Below are 18,051 nucleotides of genomic sequence, written 5' to 3' on the forward strand. Positions count from 1 at the left end.
AAAATAATCTCTTTCTTTTTGACCAAAAAAATAATCCCCATTTACTATAATTTAAAAACGTTGCTTCTTGATTTGTATAAATTAAAATTTTAATCACAAAGTCCCTTTTGGGACATCCGATTAAAAAGAAAAATTTAATCGTAAAAGATTTAATTTTGAATTGAGTATTTAAAATATATATATATATATATATATATATATATTGCTATGCTGACACTCTGGGTATTGGCCTAATTGCAGCCTACAAACGTAACTCGTAGCCTCGTATGCTAGTCTTATTTAATGCATTGTCATGGGACCAGCTCTAAAATGGTAGATCTAAGTCATATTGACAACTTGTCCGGAGCTGACACTAGAACTTAGAAGTGCGAGACTCCGTGTTTTTTTTGCTGGCTGGGTTCCAGAAAAAAAGTAAACCAGCCAAAATTCATATTTCACACGTATAGAGAGAGAAACCTAGGCGCAAGCCGCCAGAAGGATAACAGTTCAGACCAAAAAAAAAAAAAGTTGTCATTCTTCACTTTCAGTGTCCGGTGCTTTTTTTTCCTTGATCTGAAATTGAAATCTCTGTTTGTCAGAAATTTTATCTTTTCCTTCCCTTTTTTCCTCCTCCACTGTTTGGCTAAATATGATTATGCATTGGGGAATATGTATATATGTTATTATCAACTAAGTGGTAATAATATTTATAAAAAAATGAAAGCTTAAAATAATGTTCCTAGGCTAGCGTACAAGCACAATTTTTAACATGCAAAATGAAAGCATAACGAATGATTGCACAAACGAAACATGATTTTCTCTAGCAAAGAGGCAAAATATAAAACTTTCAAAGGCTCATCCTGGTTATAAAATGGTACTCAAATTAGAGCTATGCTTTTGTATTTTCAAAGCACAAAGAAATGAAACATGACCCAATCTGTTTTGCAGGTTCCATATCCAAATTTTAGTGCCTTGAAGCCTTAGATTGTTTGCTTACTCTTAAAAGATGAACACGAATGTGAAAGTACCCTTACTTAAAAAAATAAAATTACGTCAGATGAGCTGAAACTTGAGGAGTTGAGTGGGGAAGCCACATAAAGTAAAGCATCCATAATCCAAGATGAATCAAAGATCAAACAGGAAGAAAAAAATTGAATTTTCTTTCTCTACCGACGACATTAGGCATTATTAATTTTTAATCTAAGCAACGTAGGAGGTTTAACAACCGGACGGACCCTCGTCTTGAAGAGAAGAAAACAGAGCCTGTCCACAGTGAAATACAAGAATCCTCCACTAAACTTTTCCCCACAAAGCAATGCCATGCCGGTCCATACAATGCATCAAATTCCTGCATCAGTTTTGTTTTGCAAGCCTCCAATTTAAACACTCAAAAAGGGAAGGGAAAGAAAAGCTTTAGAAGCCAAAGGCAAGATTTTGGGCACCTTTTTTAGCCACATCGCGAGCTGCGTGGGTTGGGTCGTTTGTTTTTATCTGGATTGGAGTCGACGAGAGCTCTGGCTCGTCGGATAGCTCGCTCTTGCATTGCAGGAGGCATGTCAGCGGATCTCAGCCGAACGTTCAAGTCCACAGCGATTCTTGCTAGTTTCAGCTCATTTGCTGGAGAAGGTGGAGCTCTCTCAACGGAGGGCAGAGATGAAGCACACTGGAGCCTGAATTGCAGAGAATCTTTGGCTCCTGCCTCTCTATTTCTTCTTCCATTATCTGAGCGCTGTTTCTCCATTCACTGAACAAAAATTTGAGAGAAAAAACAAAAGGAAAAATGTTTTGAAGTCTGAACTTTGAGCTAACTTTGATTGGCATTGTTTGCATTTGCTCTTTTTGACTAAAAAAGAGACAAACAACAGGGTTTTTCTTTTAATTTTTATTTGAATTTTGAGGCCAAAATTATTGAAAAACCAGAGAATAATAGAAAGACTGAACTTTGAAATGGCGGGGAAAAGAGGATCATGGACAAGTGCATTCTACAGATATAATAATAGGGAGTAGTTCCGAAGGTGGGTATCATAAGTTTCAGGCTATTGGAACTCTAAGAAGCAAGACATACGTACCATTATTGACTCAATTATTTTTTCGTGGGCTCCTTTCTTTCGATCATTTACACGCACTGAATTACCGTGAATGTATTTTATCAGATCAGCGATGGAAAAACAGAAAAAAGGAGGATCCACCCGCTGCCCGATTGATGGAAAATGCCACTATTTAAGCATTTTCCAGTCAATTGAATGTAATTATAGATAGGAGCACAAATCCCGTTAACATTACCACGACGGCTCACATTTCAATTTGATCCACCAGCCTCACTTCGGTAACCCAAAAGCAGCTAAAATAGCAACAGTAGACAGATATCTAAGGCAATTCCATCTTCTTCTTCTCTTCAATGGGGTGGTTCGCAATTGACAACAAATCATCAAGGATTATATACGAGTACTTATTTATACTAATAAAATTGCAACTTCTGTACAATGAAGCAATTAAAATTGAAGTCACAGTATCTGTATATATAATAAAATGCCTCACTGATCAGAGAATTAAGTAAAGCATCTCTCCAAGTCTCAGTTTGTTATCAGATGTAGTATGCAGAGAGTCTGCATGAGTTCTCTGTGAAAAGTAACCAATTCTACTGTGAAACAAGACAAGAATATGAAAACAAAATCACTTCAAGACGAAAATGAGGTTTCACCAAAGTGCCGTTTGTACGAATAATGGTATATCTTACAGAGCCTGCATCTCCAAGTTGGTGCTACTTCCGGAGGCTGGTGGTGCTGAATCCTGGTTTTCACAGGCTGAGCTCATCTCTTGAACAGGGGGAGGATTGATGATGGTCATTGGCATGACAAAGTCATCTGATAGGCGTCCCTTCATCTCTCTATGCTCCTGGCATAAAGCACACCAGTGCATGCAGCAGTGCACCATGCACGGGTCACAGGGCGAGTTCTGCAGTTAACACAGCAAGTCAGAAAATGAACAAAGAGGAAGCCTTAACTTTCAACGACTGGGATTTTTTGGGGAAAATTCATATTCCATACAGGTATATAGACTAATAGATACATTGAAAATTCAAATGAAAATAACTAAATTTTCAGGCATGAATTCCTAATAATTTAAATAGAGACCATCATCAGTCTATGGAGGATTTGCTTCAAGCCAAAAGACAAAACAGACTAAGCTGCATGTGCAATATTGATAAGATGCAAAGAATAACCATTACTAAATTACAAATAATAGAATTCACCAACGAGAAGTTTAAAAAGGTTCAAATTGATAGATTGAGCTTTAAGACAAACTTTTGCTTTTTCAAATTTACTTCTGTGGATATAAACTAATATGTGAATCATAAGCATCATGTTTAGTTGGACCCTACTAATACTATATTTCATGATAACACAAATACTTATTTGATTAAAATATTGTACCACATGAAAGCTATAAAAGCAGCAAGTATTATCTTTGCAACTACTTCACCTGGATAGTCTATACTTCTAGGATGGTGTTTGTTGTGCATTATGGGCGGCAAAGAAAGATTAGATACTACCTTGAGATGATACTTTTTCTGTAAGGATTGCCGAGCAAGACCAGTATATATGCCACACATCCACCAAGCAAACAACAAACCCTCACAAATGAGAAATGATGTCCTTGGGTCAATACCATGGAAGACAGCTGTTGCAGCTGCCAATGCAATGCCGCCTTCAACACAAATAGCATGACAAATGCATGGTGTAGTCCAAGGGGTATCATCTCTCAAGTTCTCAATATTACGCCCAAATAGAACACATGGACAAAATAGTCCTGTCCAGCCTGCAGAGCAAGTCAATATGCTATTTAAAACACAAAAGGTTTCATGGACAATAGCAGGACAAAGGTGTCCAATACTAAATCATTTTCTTACAGAAGCTGCCATATAAAAGCTCTCTCCTTCTATTTCACTTATACACATGTACAAAACATATACAGAATCATTGAGCAATTAGATTTGGAGAATGAGTTGTCACTTTGTTGATAGGATACATAGAAAAATTGTTTAATGGTTCAAGCATGCAAGCATTCCCACACAATTAGTTACAGTTCATAAAAAAGAACAAGGGCAAAGGCATAGATTGTCAAAGTAAACACTATGACATATCAACTTACAACTTTCTGTATCTTCAGCACAGCCAAAAATTCCAGTTGTCCAAGGTTCAACAGCAGGAGGCTCAAAGTTTTCAGGTAAAGGCTGTCCACATTCATTGCACTTTCGAACATGCAACTAAGAAACAATCCAACTGATCAGCGAAGACTCCAATATACATCTTCCAACAAGTAAAAAGATTTTTTTTTTTCACAAAATGTTATGCTATATCATACTTTTATTATTATAAATAAATGACCTTTAGACCAAATATTCAAACTACATCCCAGCACGGGCAGACATCTGAATTTTTTTCCCAGTTGGAAAATAACCAACAAGCTTCAAAGTTCAGAAGGAGACCATCTTATCTTTCTTATTTTTTACTTAAACCCTTCCAAGTTCATAATTTCCTTGATGAACAAGATATTAATGCAAAAGGTCTACACGCTAAATGATGTTTCCTGGACACAGAAAGAAAAACCACTACAGCATTTGACAAGCTTTTTAAAATAGATCTGCTGACAGATCTGAATGTCCCCCTCCCAACCGCCCCAAAAAAAATACTTTCAACAGCTGATAAGTTCGCAAATTTGCTGGACTTGAAGCAAAGCTTAACCCAATTTTCAGACTGGATTCAAGCCTATAACTAACAACCTAAAAGAAATAGCTAGTATTATTTCAAGCGCTGTATGGAACTATTGTAATCTTAAGAATTCGAAGCAATAGTTAAAAATGTGACATGATAGAACAATTTCAAATTCAAAGCAATAAATTTCTCTAAAACAATCGAATCAGGAAGAACATAACAGATTTTTCTATAAATTAAACACTCAAATCTCAGAAAAAAGGATATTGAAAAACAAAATTTTTTAGAGAGAGAGAGACCTGAGGAACATCAATGGGCTGATTAAGTTCACCGGGTCTGATATCCTCCAAAGGCGCCTGATCTTTGGTAAGCTTAACGTATCTCGATTGCGCGTCCGCCATCTGATCCAAATACCAAAAGCATCAAATCAAAAACATCAACCTTTTGTTTTACTGCTGAGAAAATTGAGGAAAATAAAAAGAAAAAAGAAGAAGAAATGCTAAGGAATTGAAAAGAAAGAGGAGGTCTACATGGAAGAGTATTTCAAAATCTTAAAACCTCCGAAATAAACGAGATCTTCGGAGAAGTTTCTAAGGAAGACAAAAGACAAAAGTTAAAGAAAATCTCCGAACATGGGGCTACAAGAATTAAGCTTACAGGGTCAACTAGTCTGGTCTCTCCACCTCTCAGCTCCGGTCACTAGAATCCTGTCTACAACCCGCACCACCAATGACCAACCTAACTTGACCCTCGCCTGGATTTTGTTGTGAAATGGGCTTGGACCTTGAGTTCAACCCGATGTATTTGACTGACAAAACGGCAGAAATGTGCAAATTTAATGTAGCAACCATTTTTTTTTCCTTTATATTCTAATGGGATCTTTCTCCCCTTTTTTTTTTTTTGGCCGGACGAATGGGGTCCCAGGGTCGTTGCGTTAGTTTTTTTTTTTTTTTTTTTCTCAACTATGTATATATATTGGTACTAAACTATATTGATTTAATAACAAAGAAGATAAGCGTAAAAAAAAAAAGAAATAATCATATGATTAAGAATCCAAATTCCAAAGTTTTTTCTAAGAAAGAAAAATGCTCACATAGTGAACAATAGAAAAAAAAAAAAAAAAAACCTTTGATTTCCAAAGTAATTAGCAATTTTTCCTTAAGGCCTTAAGGGTCATGTATTTCCATATTTAGTCATGATTTCGACAAGTGGGTTTGATGTATAAGCAATTACCACGTTATAGTTGCATTTTCATATATATATATATATATATAGATATATATAAGTTTCAAATCCAAGTTTTTTTCGTTGATTGACTTATTTGTTTTACTAAAGGAAACATATGAGTTTGGACCTTGGAGGCGGAATAAATGTTTGATAAAGAGATTGTCACCCCATGTTTATTCCTTTGTGGATGCTACCTGGGCAGAGCAAATAAAAAATAACAAAACATGAGCTCTAGCTTTATCTAGATAAATATTAATAAAAAAATTTTTAAAAAAAAAAATGATATCTGTATTTTTTATTTGAATAATTAAAATTAATAAAAAAAATTTAACAATCATTATTTAAATAAAGAGTGAAAAAAAATTCATTATAATAATTTTTTTTAATTATAAATTTTTATTATTTGTAATTTTAGAGCACTCTTAGATATAATAATTTATTTATAAAAATAAAATTTTTTCAATTTTTCTTTTCTTAACTTTTTCTCCAAATTAAAATATTAAAAAAATAAAAATTATAAGAAAAATCAAAAGTTATTAAGTTTTCATCTCTTTTATTTCTTTTAAATTAAAAATTTATCCAAACAAAAAATATTTTTTTAATTTTTATTACTTTCTTTTATTTTCTTTTTTTTTTCTTTTCCCTCCTTTCAATCCGAATATAGTGTTACTGAATTCAAATGCAGCTATGTCCATTGAATTATTCATATAGTTATTAATTTTATTAATTTGAAGTATGAAAGAAATATTTCACTAAATAACCTTTTTTTAAACATAAACTGATTTTAACAGCAAAAATGTAAAAACACCCCTCCTTCAATGCAAAATCGATATCTCAGCGTGAAATCCTCACTATGTTCGGGCTAGTTGCAGCATGATTTAGAAAAGAGTTTCCATCTAATAGTAAGACTGTTCATTTTTCCCCAATTTTCTCTATAAAGGCAATTTCTGTACCAAGTGCCAACCGGCCCATGCAGAGATCAATCCACTGATACCAAGAGTCAGAGCATGGCCACAGAATAGGTTGGGCTTGATGTCTGCAAGTGCAATAATCAAATCAGCAATGTAATGTTGCTGCCACTGCCAATCAACCTTATCACGCTATCAGCTCTGATCCTTCTTATCTTCTCTTCTGCATCTTTTGAATCTTCATCTGTTAAAACAACAAGCTTCCTGTCTGCCTCTAGCCCTTCTATCATGATAATGAAATCTGAAACAATGAAAAAAATATAGCCGAAAGACTCACCAAATGAATATATGAAGCTCATCCTCCTTGCCAACTTGGCATCCAAAGTCTCAATTCTTGATAGCCAAAGAAGTGGTCAATAAAGACATAGACCATCTCTCCTGCTCCAGCAAGAACAGCTGAAAGTTGGAGTGGAGCCAGGGTTTCTTCTCAGGGCATTGAAACCAATGAGGGACCCTCCAGTTCTAAAGGCTTTTTCTGCTAAGGCCGGAGGCAACCTCCCATTGTTTGAACCTATTTGAAATCCCCAAGAAAGCAAACAAAGCTACTGTAGGATACAGCAATGCTCAATCTTGTAACTGAAACAAAATCCTCTGTTTCATACAATGAAATTCACACAGCAACACATAATTTACATTCCAACTTCTAAGTGGCAGGCTGGCAGCATTATTTTCATACTCAAAACCAGCTAGCAAACTCTAAAATCATGTATGCCTCTACTTCTATACATGACTAGAGTTTAAGTCTCAACTCTACCAGTATTTTTATTTTGTTAAAAATGGCAACTTCAGATGAACATTTCCAAAACCAAGAGTAGCACTAGCAAACGTTTTTGCAATTTTCATGAGTTTTCAGTTAAACTGTCACGTGGCAGCTCAGAAAATATTTTTTTTATGAAAGCTAAAAATGTAGGATGGCTAGAGGATGTGGATTTATGAGAGGAATTCTAGGACATAATCTGGCGGCGAACAGGTTGCTTAGGTGGCAATGAGAAAAACTCTAGAGAAGGAGACTAGCGGTTGATGATTCTCTACAATTACCTTAACTATATATAGCAATGAAGACAAAAGTTGGATTTATCAACTAATATACATATATATATATATAATATATTTCAATTAAATTAACATTCTGTTGGCAGTAATTTGTAGTTAGTACCATCCTCTCAGAAATAGGCATCACGTCGGAGAAAAAGAAGAGCCCAGACAAATGGAAAAGGCAGAAATGAAAATAAGAAAAAGAGATAGAAGGAAAACCTGTATTTTTAAGGCTAACAAGTAACATGGAAGTTTTAAATATATATGGAACAAGATATTCTTAAATTATTAAATCTTATAAAGCTAAACCAAAAATAAAACATCAAATAATAATAATAATATATGATTTAACTACAAAACATAACTATTAATTTGCTCGTAACAATTTACTTCTTATTAATTCTTATTTTTTATATGTATACTTTAACATATACATAGTTGTTTTTTTTATTAGAACATAAACCAAATATATAAATTGATAATTATAAATAATTTAGATCTCTTGTACTTATTGATAGCAAATAACCAATTTAACTAAATATATATATAAACATATGAACCAATTTATTTTAGAATAAATCAAATCTAGATGCATATATCATATAATACAAATAAAACCAAATAATAAGTTTGAAGAAACAAACAAATAGAGAAAAATAATAAAAAAGAAATATAATATAAAAAATAATAATGAACTCTACCTATTACCTAGTTGAAACCTAACCAAATATGCTCACATTTTCTTTTCATTATTGAAATCTAAAAACAAAAACAAAAAAACAAAAATCAATATTATAAAATAAAATAAAATAAAAACAATCCAACACCATCATAAACTAATTTTTAAAACTAAAAAATAAATATAATAAAAGCATAAAATAAATTTACTTATTTATGAGTATCATGTAGTTATTATTCTTTATAGCTTTTGTCCATTTCTATCAAAACTCATAAATTATAATCATCAAATTAAAAAAAAAAAAAGATTGTATTCTTCAATTTATAATTCTAATAATAACAAATAAAATAACATTGATTAATGCACTCACTTTACGAGTTCTTTATTTTTATTTTGATATTTTGATTTTAACAAATAAAAATTTATTAAGCTCACACTCACACACATATAGATATATATATATATATATATGTGTGTGTGTGTGTGTAGAGTTATGATTAAATTTAAAATGAAAAAGATAAATTATGATTTAATATATTTAAATCCAAATTTTATGTAAAATCTATAATTTTTTATAGAGTTTGATTTGAATTCAAATAGTTACCCATAAATATTAAATTTATATAATTTATTAAATAAAATTATTTGATGACATATAAAAATTTATTAAGCCTATATATTTGGCTTTATGATTAAATTAAAAAAGAAAGGTAATTTATAATTTAATATATTTAAATTTAAAATTTATGTAAATTTTTTAATATTTTATAAATTTTGATTTGATTAAATATACAAATTAAGAACGTATATATAATTTAAATCTCTTATACTTATGTATAGTAAATATTCAGTTTAACTATATATATATATATATATATATATATATATATATATACACACACACACATATGAACAAACTTTTTTTAGAATAAATCAAATCTAAATATATATCATATAATATAAATAAAACCAAATAAAAGGTTGAAAGAAACAAACAAATAGAGGGAAAAAAAAAAGAAATAGAATAGGAAAAAAATAATGAATTATACATATTACCTAGTTGAAACCAATCTAAATGTGTGCTCTTTTTTTTTTTTTCATTATTGAAATCTAAAAAAAAAATTATAAAAACAAAGAAAAAACAACTAACACCATCGCAAACTTATTTTTAAAACTAAAAAAATAATAATAAAAGAAAAATAAAGGCATAAAATAAATTTATTTGTTCATGAGTATGATGTGGTTATTATTCTTTCTAATTTTTACCCATTTTTATCAAAACTCATAAACTATAATCGTCAAATAAAAAAAATTGTATTCTTCAATTTTTGATTCTCATAATAACAAATAAAATAAAATTGGTTAGGGGTGCCGCTATAATTTTATGAGCTCTTTATGTTTATTTTAAGATATTAATTTCAACAAATAAAAATTTATTAAGCTTATACATACACATATAATATATATATATATATATGTAAAGCTATGATTAAATTTGAAAAGAAAAGATAAATTATGATTTAATATATTTAAATTCAAAATATATGTAAAATTTTTAATTTTTGATAAAGTTTTATATTAATTTAAATAGTTACCCAAAAATATTTAATTTATATAATTTATTAAATAAAATTATTTGTAAGTAAATAAAAGTTTATTAAGCCTATATATTTGGAATTATGATTAAATTAAAAAAAGATAATTTATAGTTTAATATATTTGAATTTAAAATTTATGTAAAATTTTTAATATTTTATAGATTTTGATTTGAATTTAAATAATTATCTGAATATATTAAATTTACATAATTTATTAAATAGAGTTACTTAATAAATAATATAATATAAATATTATCCTACTTGTCATAAAAAAAATTATTCACATAAACAAAATTATTCACATAAACACCTATATCAGTACATTTTATTCGGTAACTTTGTATCTTGTAATATTATATATATTATTATTATTATTATTATTATTCTTAGATTACAAAGAGAGTAGGCCCAAAAGATCATTGGGCGGTCAAGTAAGAAGAAACCCACTCATAGCAAGTACAAAACCTAGCATTCTTTGCAGCCTTGTCAGCCACTCCATTTAATTATTTGGTTAATATAAAACATAATATTTGATTATAATTATAAAATTTTTATATTTAATAATTTTTTAAAAAATAAATGGATCAATTCAATAATTTTTTTTTACATAATATAAATTTTAAGAAAGGAATTTGAATTTAACTTTAAAAACTATATTTTTTATCAAATCATATAATTTTTGTTAATATCAAAATAACTCTGATTTCAATTGTTACACATATAAGTCTCAATCAAATTAAATAATCAAATCAGCAAAAATATAATCAAATAATTAATTACATAAAAAATAATAATTTAACGTAATTTAATTCAACAAATTTACATTTATAGATAAAAAAAATCTACTAACAAATCATCTAACACTTAATCCCTGACAAAACAATGCGATAAATTCTTATTCGAATTGGAAGATTAGATTCGAGTCTTTGGAGGAGCACTATACAAAAGTTCACCTAAAGCCTATAAAGCAACTGTGGGATGATTTTGACTCCAAGCACCGAGCAAGTAAGATTGCTAATGAGAAGAATGAAATTGAAAGGCCATCAAGCAGTAATGAATTGCAGTCAAGTTCTCCCACAGTTTTGTTCTCTAGTTGGTTGCCAGGCTTCTATGATGAGTTGCTACTCTATCTTGAAAAAGAATGGAAGTGGTATTGTCAACATTTCAATGCTTTAGTGTTTCAATTAACAAAGCTGTTTTTCCATGCTTTCTTATTTTATTTTTTTTTAATATTGCAAAAGGAAATTTCTTTTAGAAAGGGGGTGCGGTTGTGGGTGGGGGAGGAGAAGAAAGAAAGGATGAAAGATGTTTAAATATTATATTTAGGAAGAAATTGTTTTATGTCTACTGTATAACTAACATAACACATATATTTCCGCCAGTGTTTGGAAAGGTTGCTGAAGGTGCCACTGCCCTTCACGTGGGGAGCAGCACCGTGGCATCCAGTACATAACAGATCGCGAGCACTACAGCTCTCGGTTGACATCTAGTACTTGAGTAATGTGCTTTCTGCTCTTTCAATGCCAATTCTTCCGGTTATTGGTACCCCAGGGATGAGTTAAAAAGACCTATTAAAATCGGATTCCGGGAACCAACTACTTGATCTTCCAACAGCAAACCTTGTGTGTGAAATGCGGCGTGTGAATTTGGATCAGTATATTTTGCTCAGAATTATTGTTGATTATGTAGTTAGATACAATTCCATCAACATACCATAACTGAGTAGTTATTGGCAAAATTTATCCTTTATTATTTATTTTATCAATGAAATATCATAGTGTACTCACCTTTCTAAGTTTCACCTGTTTTCTGATTTTCTCCTGTGTCCCAGACAATGGTGTGTAGTAGTTGAATGTTTCCCCAAGGTAAATGCAATATAATCTCAATCAACTCTTGTGAAGATACTCGCCTCATTAAAAATTTACTTTCAAAAACCCAAGTCATAGCAATCTCAAGTTCTCTAACTAACCCATTTGCACTGCTTGAGGGAGAAAAAATGGGAGGATTACAGCAATGTACGCAATTCCCAAGCTTTAAAATCAAAATCATGAAGCATGGAATAGTTGTTATGAGGGCATTTCAAACTCAAAGCAGAGGGCAATGTCACCCGAAAAGAATTGTAAATTTGCAATCATACAAATCCATCACAAAGAACAAAAGCAAGAAACCACATAACTTAATCTAACCATTTACAAAATAACTAAACAAAAAGGAAAGAACACTCCATATAAGTATATCTTTCATTGATTTATAGGAGCATAAGAACACTTCAAACCTACATATGGTTACCTCAATTTTTCTCAGATTTTCCCTACACTAATCCACAAGAGTAAGCCTTTGCAAACAAATACTAATTTACATAAAAAGCCAAATAAGCATCCCTAAATGCAAGAAAAGAATAAAAATATATTCATGTATATGTAATAAGGTTAGTCAACTATGGCATAGCAGTGGTATAAATGAAATATAATTTGTTACCTCGAAATTGGAAAGAGATCATCTTTCTCAGCAGCTTTACTATAGACGAGAATATAAAGTAAGAGGGATAAGAGACTCAACAATGTCCACAGATGCATAAGATAAATGTAGCCAAACAGATAAAAGGGAGTTACAATAATATTGTTATACCTACCTCAACCCTTTTCTTCTCTAGTAATTTTGATGAAAGGGAGTTGGTATAGTCTCAACAAAGCTGTGAGATACCAAGAAAAAAGTTCCATCCATGATGACAAAATTTAGCACTACTCCAAAAGCACACTTTTATAAACTAGAAAAAAAAAAAAAAAAAGAGGTCTACCTCGTAGGCTTTCAAAGCCAAAACATCTACATGCAGAATGAACTAGTATCGGCGAACTGGACTTCTTGAGGACCTCCTGTGACTATGCCTACCAGGGGAACGTGACCTGCTGCGATTACGGTGCCTATCCCTGCCTCCATCTCTTCCATTCTTGTACCTTGAATCCCTCTCTCCATCCCTACTACCTCTCCCATTCCACTCTCGAGACCTTTCATGATCCAAATCACGTTCCCGATATCGGTCCTTGTCTCGATCACGATACTTGTCCCTATCACCAGAATCACTTCTCCTCCTCCTACTCTCATATTCCTTCTCCCTCCGCTTTCTCCGTTCTTCAACTTCTTTCTCTCTTGCTAATTTTTCCTCTTCCCTTGCTTTCTCCTTAGCTGCCTGAAAAGTTCATTCAGGTTCTTCATTCACAGCAAAAAGGTTAAACGAACTGAAGCCCAAAATTCATTCCACAAAGAAACACTTACCTTGAACTCAGAGATGAAATCACGAACCATGCCATAACCAATATGTTGCTTTCCTGTAACATGGGATTGAGTCCTCTCAGCAGCATCATTAGCTACTAGAAAAGATCCACAAACTTCACATAGAGCCATTTTTTTCTCTTGTGCAAGCATCAATACTTTATCATTTTGAGGTTGTTGAATCAAGGCTGTCTTCTCAGCATTAAGTGCTTCAACCTATAAACAAATATCATAGATCAAACTTCAAAATCTGAACTGCCCATCATGACAAATTTAAAAATCAGGAATGAAATGAATTAAATAATCATAATTGAAGAGGCAATTAAACAAAAACATAATTCCCAAGGTGGTCAAACGCTGTCCAGGATGCGGCACATTGAGTGACCAATATCTCGTAAAACTTTTAGGATCAATTACGAACAGATAATGGAAATTCTTAGCAGCACCTTTCTCATAAGCGCCTCAGCTTCATCCACCTTTCCAGCTTCACCAAGGTTTTCCACTTGTTCCAGCAGGTTTTTTATTTTTTCCTCCAATACAGATAGCTGTTCAGACTTTTCTGTAGATAGTGGAGCAGGTGGTGCTGGTTCCACCTCTTGAGTAAGGCGTTCTCGTCCACGCCTAACTCTTCTGTCAAGGTCCATCACCTAGTGCAGAATATGAATGTTGCAGAATACATGAAAATTACAATTGTTGTGACAAGAAATTAAAAGGGATACCAGGTTGAAAATGAGGGCAATGGAACTCACCAATTTCTCACAAAACTGAGCCAATTCAGCTTCAAACTTGGGCACAAAAGCATCATGTCTTGAGGAGTTCTCAAAACTAAAGTCACAAATTTCAAACACCAACTTAAAATATGAATCAATCATGAAAAATATAAAAGGCATAACTGGTTCTGACAACTCAACCTCCAAAATCATAGGTTCCAAAATAGATCATAGACAAGCTATTTTTTGTAAACAAAGCAAGCAAGATATGATATGCAATTTACAGGGGACAATAACAAGCAGCAAGTTAGCAAATGGGACAAACAAATGCAGAAGTACCAGATGCCAAAGCAACAGCACGTATATAACTTAAACCATAGAACTTTCTTGAGTCACAGGTGTTTACACATTCTGAAAATAGAAGTAAAAAAACCAACCTCAAAACCCATGGAAGACAAAACAGAAAGACAGTATCTGAATACCTCTGTTTATATTTTACCCACTTTGCTCATTTTTCAAATGTCTATAGTTTTAGCAAACTACTATTAAACCTAGCACCTGATAACAATTAATAAAACAGCAATTGCAAAACCCATGAAAGGAAGGAACATCTCATCAATTTAATATAATAGCTTCAAACCAATAGATTAAAACGATTTACCATGCATATTATTTGATCTAAAACTTTTGGAACTCATAGCCATAAGCTCTATGTTTAACAATTCCTTCCAGTGCATTTAATAGTGACAAGGAACATTATTTCTCTACACATGGTAAGTTACAGCTTATATGTCAGAGGCAGTTGCAAAAAGTTTAAAAACTATACTGTATCTAAAATATACCATAGAAACATGGATTTCAATAATTTCTTCCCAGCTGATATTACCACAGATTACCATAGTAATTTGCTGTCTCCCCAAAGATTAATGCTTTGGAAACATCAAAACTTTACAGCAGTTTTAATCAATGTGTTCGCACTGTATTGGACTTCATTCTTGCAATAAAACCATCTCATCTTTTAACATATCAGAGGAGTTAGGCACAATCAACACAGAAGGAAAATTATACACAAAAAATGTTTCAAAAGGTACATTGTTTTGAGACAGGTCAAATCGGAAAATATAGTGTCACTGGAAAGGAGAACTCCTATAAGTGCATCAGCCACACAATCCAGGAATGATACCATCAAAATCCTTATATTCATAAAAATTATAAAACACACATGGAATTCTATTGCAAGTAAAGAAGCCCCAATTATCCCTGATGGTGTTGATCATGATGGAAATGCCTTTTAAGTGAGATACTAGCAGGAGGGCAATCCAATAACAAGGTGTCAAGGACTAAGCATCAATGGTATGACAAACCATCAATTACTTTTGTATAAACTTAAACAATTTGAAATTTCATGGCTATTACCACTACAAGAAATACATAGAATATATAGTATTTCTTCCTGTTACCCCAGGTACAATAAAATTGAGGACTTGAGCATTTTTTTTGTGAGAAAAGTCATAGGTTTTACAAAGGATCCAACATAAAATGTTCCAGATGCCTCATGCATGGGGCGAGAATCAATAAACTGAGCTCCCAAGATAACATCCAATGTTGATGAGGGTTCAATTATCTCTCCTTACCCCTTGCAAGGATCTGATCAAAATGTTTAGATCAGTTACCTCAAAAAGAAAAACCAGCAACACCTTAGCATACCGCGTGTAATGCATATTTAAGTTCCATCCTACACGGACATATGAAGCAGCTAACTTAATAAGGTAAATACAAGATCAATAATACTCTTGTGAAAAAGATCATTTTGATTAAAGTTTACTATTAATCAAGAAGGCTAAGCAAGGTTAAAAACCAACAGACTAAGCACAGGCATGTAAATAACTCATTGTGATACATTTGTGGAAAAGGAAAATCTCATGTCCGAGAAATCCAAAAAGAACTCCCATTCAATCACACCTTTCTTTCAACTTTTGATCATGAACTCTAGGGCATGGTCCTGATGCACAAAAAAAAAAAAACACCAAAAAACAGAAAACAGTTATTAAACTTCCGCATACTCTAAACGCATTAATGTTATAGTTACTGCTGAGAAATAATGCAGCTAAAGAAAATTAATAATTCTAACCAAAAAAAAAAAAAACTTAAAAACTTAACCATCTCAGCTACTATAAGAAATATAATAAGCTTAAATCAACTTCAGTAAAACTAGAGCTTATTAGGTTGTCAATTTTCTCAAACCTAACATATTCTTTTGCTTCATTTTCTCAGCAACCAAACAGCAAGTGAAAGTAAAATTGAAAACGTACCGAGATCACTGCGAGTGTTGACGAAGAGGTCGTGAGGGCAAAAGCGAACCATATAGAATGCACAAACCTCTTTATCATCCCATCGTATTTCCCTGTATCCCTTTTTCTCTTCCTCCGTTAAATTACGAGCTACAAAATTTCAAAAATGTTAAAAAAATTAAAAAATAAACATATTTAAACAAAAGAAATTAAACCTATCTCAGCGAAATAAAAACGATATTTCCAAATACCTGATCCCATGAGTTCGTCAAGCAGAGCTCGCTGTGCATCCATGGCTTAGATTTGAGTAGCGAGAGAGATTAAAGAATTTTGGGGATTCTTCCGTAAATAGAAATCCTAAATATTTTTCTAAATGCAAATCGAATATTAGTTGAAATAAATCAATGGGAAAGAGGTTTAGGGTTTTTGAGGAAAGAGAGGTGCCGCTGCAGTGGAATTCGATTTTTAAGGCAGCTGTGAACCGTAGAGTGTTATCCGGGCTTTGGGTTTTATCGTTGGGAGAGAAAAAGAGAGAAAGCAAAACGGCGTCGTCTGTTATTCAAAACGACGCTGCCAAAAAGTAATATTCTATTTCTCTCATTAAAATGATATCCTTAAAAAAAAAATCTCCCATTAAAAATAAGTTAATCGCTTAAAACTGTTAGCTCCATTTTTGGTACATTTTCTAATATTCTATTCGATATTTCATTATTAGTTTTACTATTTATCATTTTCGAATTATTGTGGTTTAATTAGTTACATGTATGATGAGAGGTGATCATTATAGTTAAAATATTAATTCATAAAAATTGTTTTGTATATAATATTTGTTGTGAATGATAGCCACAAGGTGAAGGTAAAAAGATTTCACAATTACCATCAGTTGATTTGAATTTTTAAAGTATGCTGCTAATTGTAACTATTAACTAAGTATTGGTTGATAAGTAGTAATATGTGAAGAAGAAGAAGAAATTTGTCCAATTGCTGGTGATGAAGGATTCTCTGTGCACAAGACAAAGGTAAACAGGGTCCAACCACAAAAAGCAATCCCCTTACAGAACTATCCCCAAAACCAATTTTATGTATTCTCCTCTAACTTCTGATGGACACCCAGAAACTGTCAAGAAATCAAATAAGCTTTCCACTAAGTTCATCATCATCAACAGCAACCAAATCCTTAACCTTACGTCAACCATGAATGGCACCGTGGACAAGCTGGTCATCTTTCTGGCAAAGTGAGATGGCATTGACAAGCTTGTCAAGACCTTCCAATATGTCTCCAAGCGGAAATCGGTCACGGCCTAAATCCTAATTAAGAACTCCAGAAATACAAGTGTTTGGGAGGAAAGTGGCTAGTAGTACAAGGAAGGGAAAAGATTTATTCTTAATCGTTGTTCTTCAGATATGAAATGCTGTTCTTGCTTTGTACTTGGAATATTTTTCTTTCTTCCCAGTTGCCAGGGTAACCAAGAAATGTAGTAGACTACAAGACCAAAGTACCATACCTGTACTAGAACCTCTATTTTCCTTCCTATCAAAAATGGAAATCTTTATTTTCCTGGTTACTGGAAAAAAAAAA

The 18,051-nt window shown here is 32.2% G+C and overlaps 2 protein-coding genes and 2 pseudogenes across 12 annotated transcripts; all 4 read right to left on the reverse strand.

Annotated features, from left to right (window-relative positions):
- Nucleotides 1-1,013: 1,013 nt before the first annotated feature.
- On the reverse strand, nucleotides 1,014-2,325 carry LOC149516940 (uncharacterized; annotated as a pseudogene). The gene is made up of 2 exons (XR_016345362.1): nucleotides 1,422-2,325; nucleotides 1,014-1,327 (listed from the first exon to the last, which is right to left on the reverse strand). The product of XR_016345362.1 is annotated as an uncharacterized LOC149516940 (transcript).
- Nucleotides 2,326-2,471: 146 nt separating this feature from the next.
- On the reverse strand, nucleotides 2,472-5,538 carry LOC111314615 (cell number regulator 6-like). Of its 3 annotated transcripts, XM_022916166.2 has the most exons (6): nucleotides 5,378-5,512; nucleotides 5,225-5,284; nucleotides 4,994-5,095; nucleotides 4,132-4,246; nucleotides 3,533-3,798; nucleotides 2,472-2,934 (listed from the first exon to the last, which is right to left on the reverse strand). In XM_022916166.2, the coding sequence occupies exons 3-6, from the start codon at nucleotides 5,093-5,095 to the stop codon at nucleotides 2,713-2,715; spliced, it is 705 nt and encodes a 234-aa protein (XP_022771901.2). In that variant the 5' UTR covers nucleotides 5,225-5,284; nucleotides 5,378-5,512; the 3' UTR covers nucleotides 2,472-2,712. The 3 variants fall into 3 exon arrangements, with proteins under 3 accessions (XP_022771901.2, XP_022771895.2, XP_089622283.1); XM_022916160.2 differs by lacking the exon at nucleotides 5,225-5,284 and having other exon boundaries at nucleotides 5,352-5,530; XM_089766157.1 differs by lacking the exon at nucleotides 5,225-5,284 and having other exon boundaries at nucleotides 2,778-2,934; nucleotides 3,463-3,798; nucleotides 5,352-5,538.
- A 1,085-nt stretch (nucleotides 5,539-6,623) lies between these two features.
- Nucleotides 6,624-7,732, reverse strand: LOC111304052 (peroxisomal membrane protein 11B pseudogene; annotated as a pseudogene).
- A 3,765-nt stretch (nucleotides 7,733-11,497) lies between these two features.
- LOC111314627 (LUC7 N terminus domain-containing protein) lies at nucleotides 11,498-16,955 on the reverse strand. Of its 8 annotated transcripts, XR_016345364.1 has the most exons (12): nucleotides 16,724-16,955; nucleotides 16,494-16,622; nucleotides 16,144-16,183; nucleotides 15,855-15,916; nucleotides 14,221-14,296; nucleotides 13,918-14,118; nucleotides 13,475-13,687; nucleotides 12,999-13,388; nucleotides 12,834-12,893; nucleotides 12,680-12,718; nucleotides 11,989-12,179; nucleotides 11,498-11,820 (listed from the first exon to the last, which is right to left on the reverse strand). XR_016345364.1 is itself a non-coding variant. In XM_089766159.1 (8 exons), the coding sequence occupies exons 1-7, from the start codon at nucleotides 16,764-16,766 to the stop codon at nucleotides 13,041-13,043; spliced, it is 1,050 nt and encodes a 349-aa protein (XP_089622285.1). In that variant the 5' UTR covers nucleotides 16,767-16,955; the 3' UTR covers nucleotides 12,065-12,179; nucleotides 12,999-13,040. The 8 variants fall into 8 exon arrangements, 4 of the variants coding, with proteins under 4 accessions (XP_089622285.1, XP_022771928.2, XP_089622286.1 ...); XR_002693231.2 differs by lacking the exon at nucleotides 15,855-15,916; XR_016345365.1 differs by lacking the exons at nucleotides 12,680-12,718; nucleotides 12,834-12,893.
- Between the last annotated feature and the right edge of the window lie 1,096 nt (nucleotides 16,956-18,051).

This window comes from Durio zibethinus, chromosome 9, assembly GCF_047325235.1.
Source record: "Durio zibethinus cultivar Kanyao isolate XHJ-2024 chromosome 9, ASM4732523v1, whole genome shotgun sequence".
Lineage (NCBI taxonomy): Eukaryota > Viridiplantae > Streptophyta > Magnoliopsida > Malvales > Malvaceae > Durio > Durio zibethinus.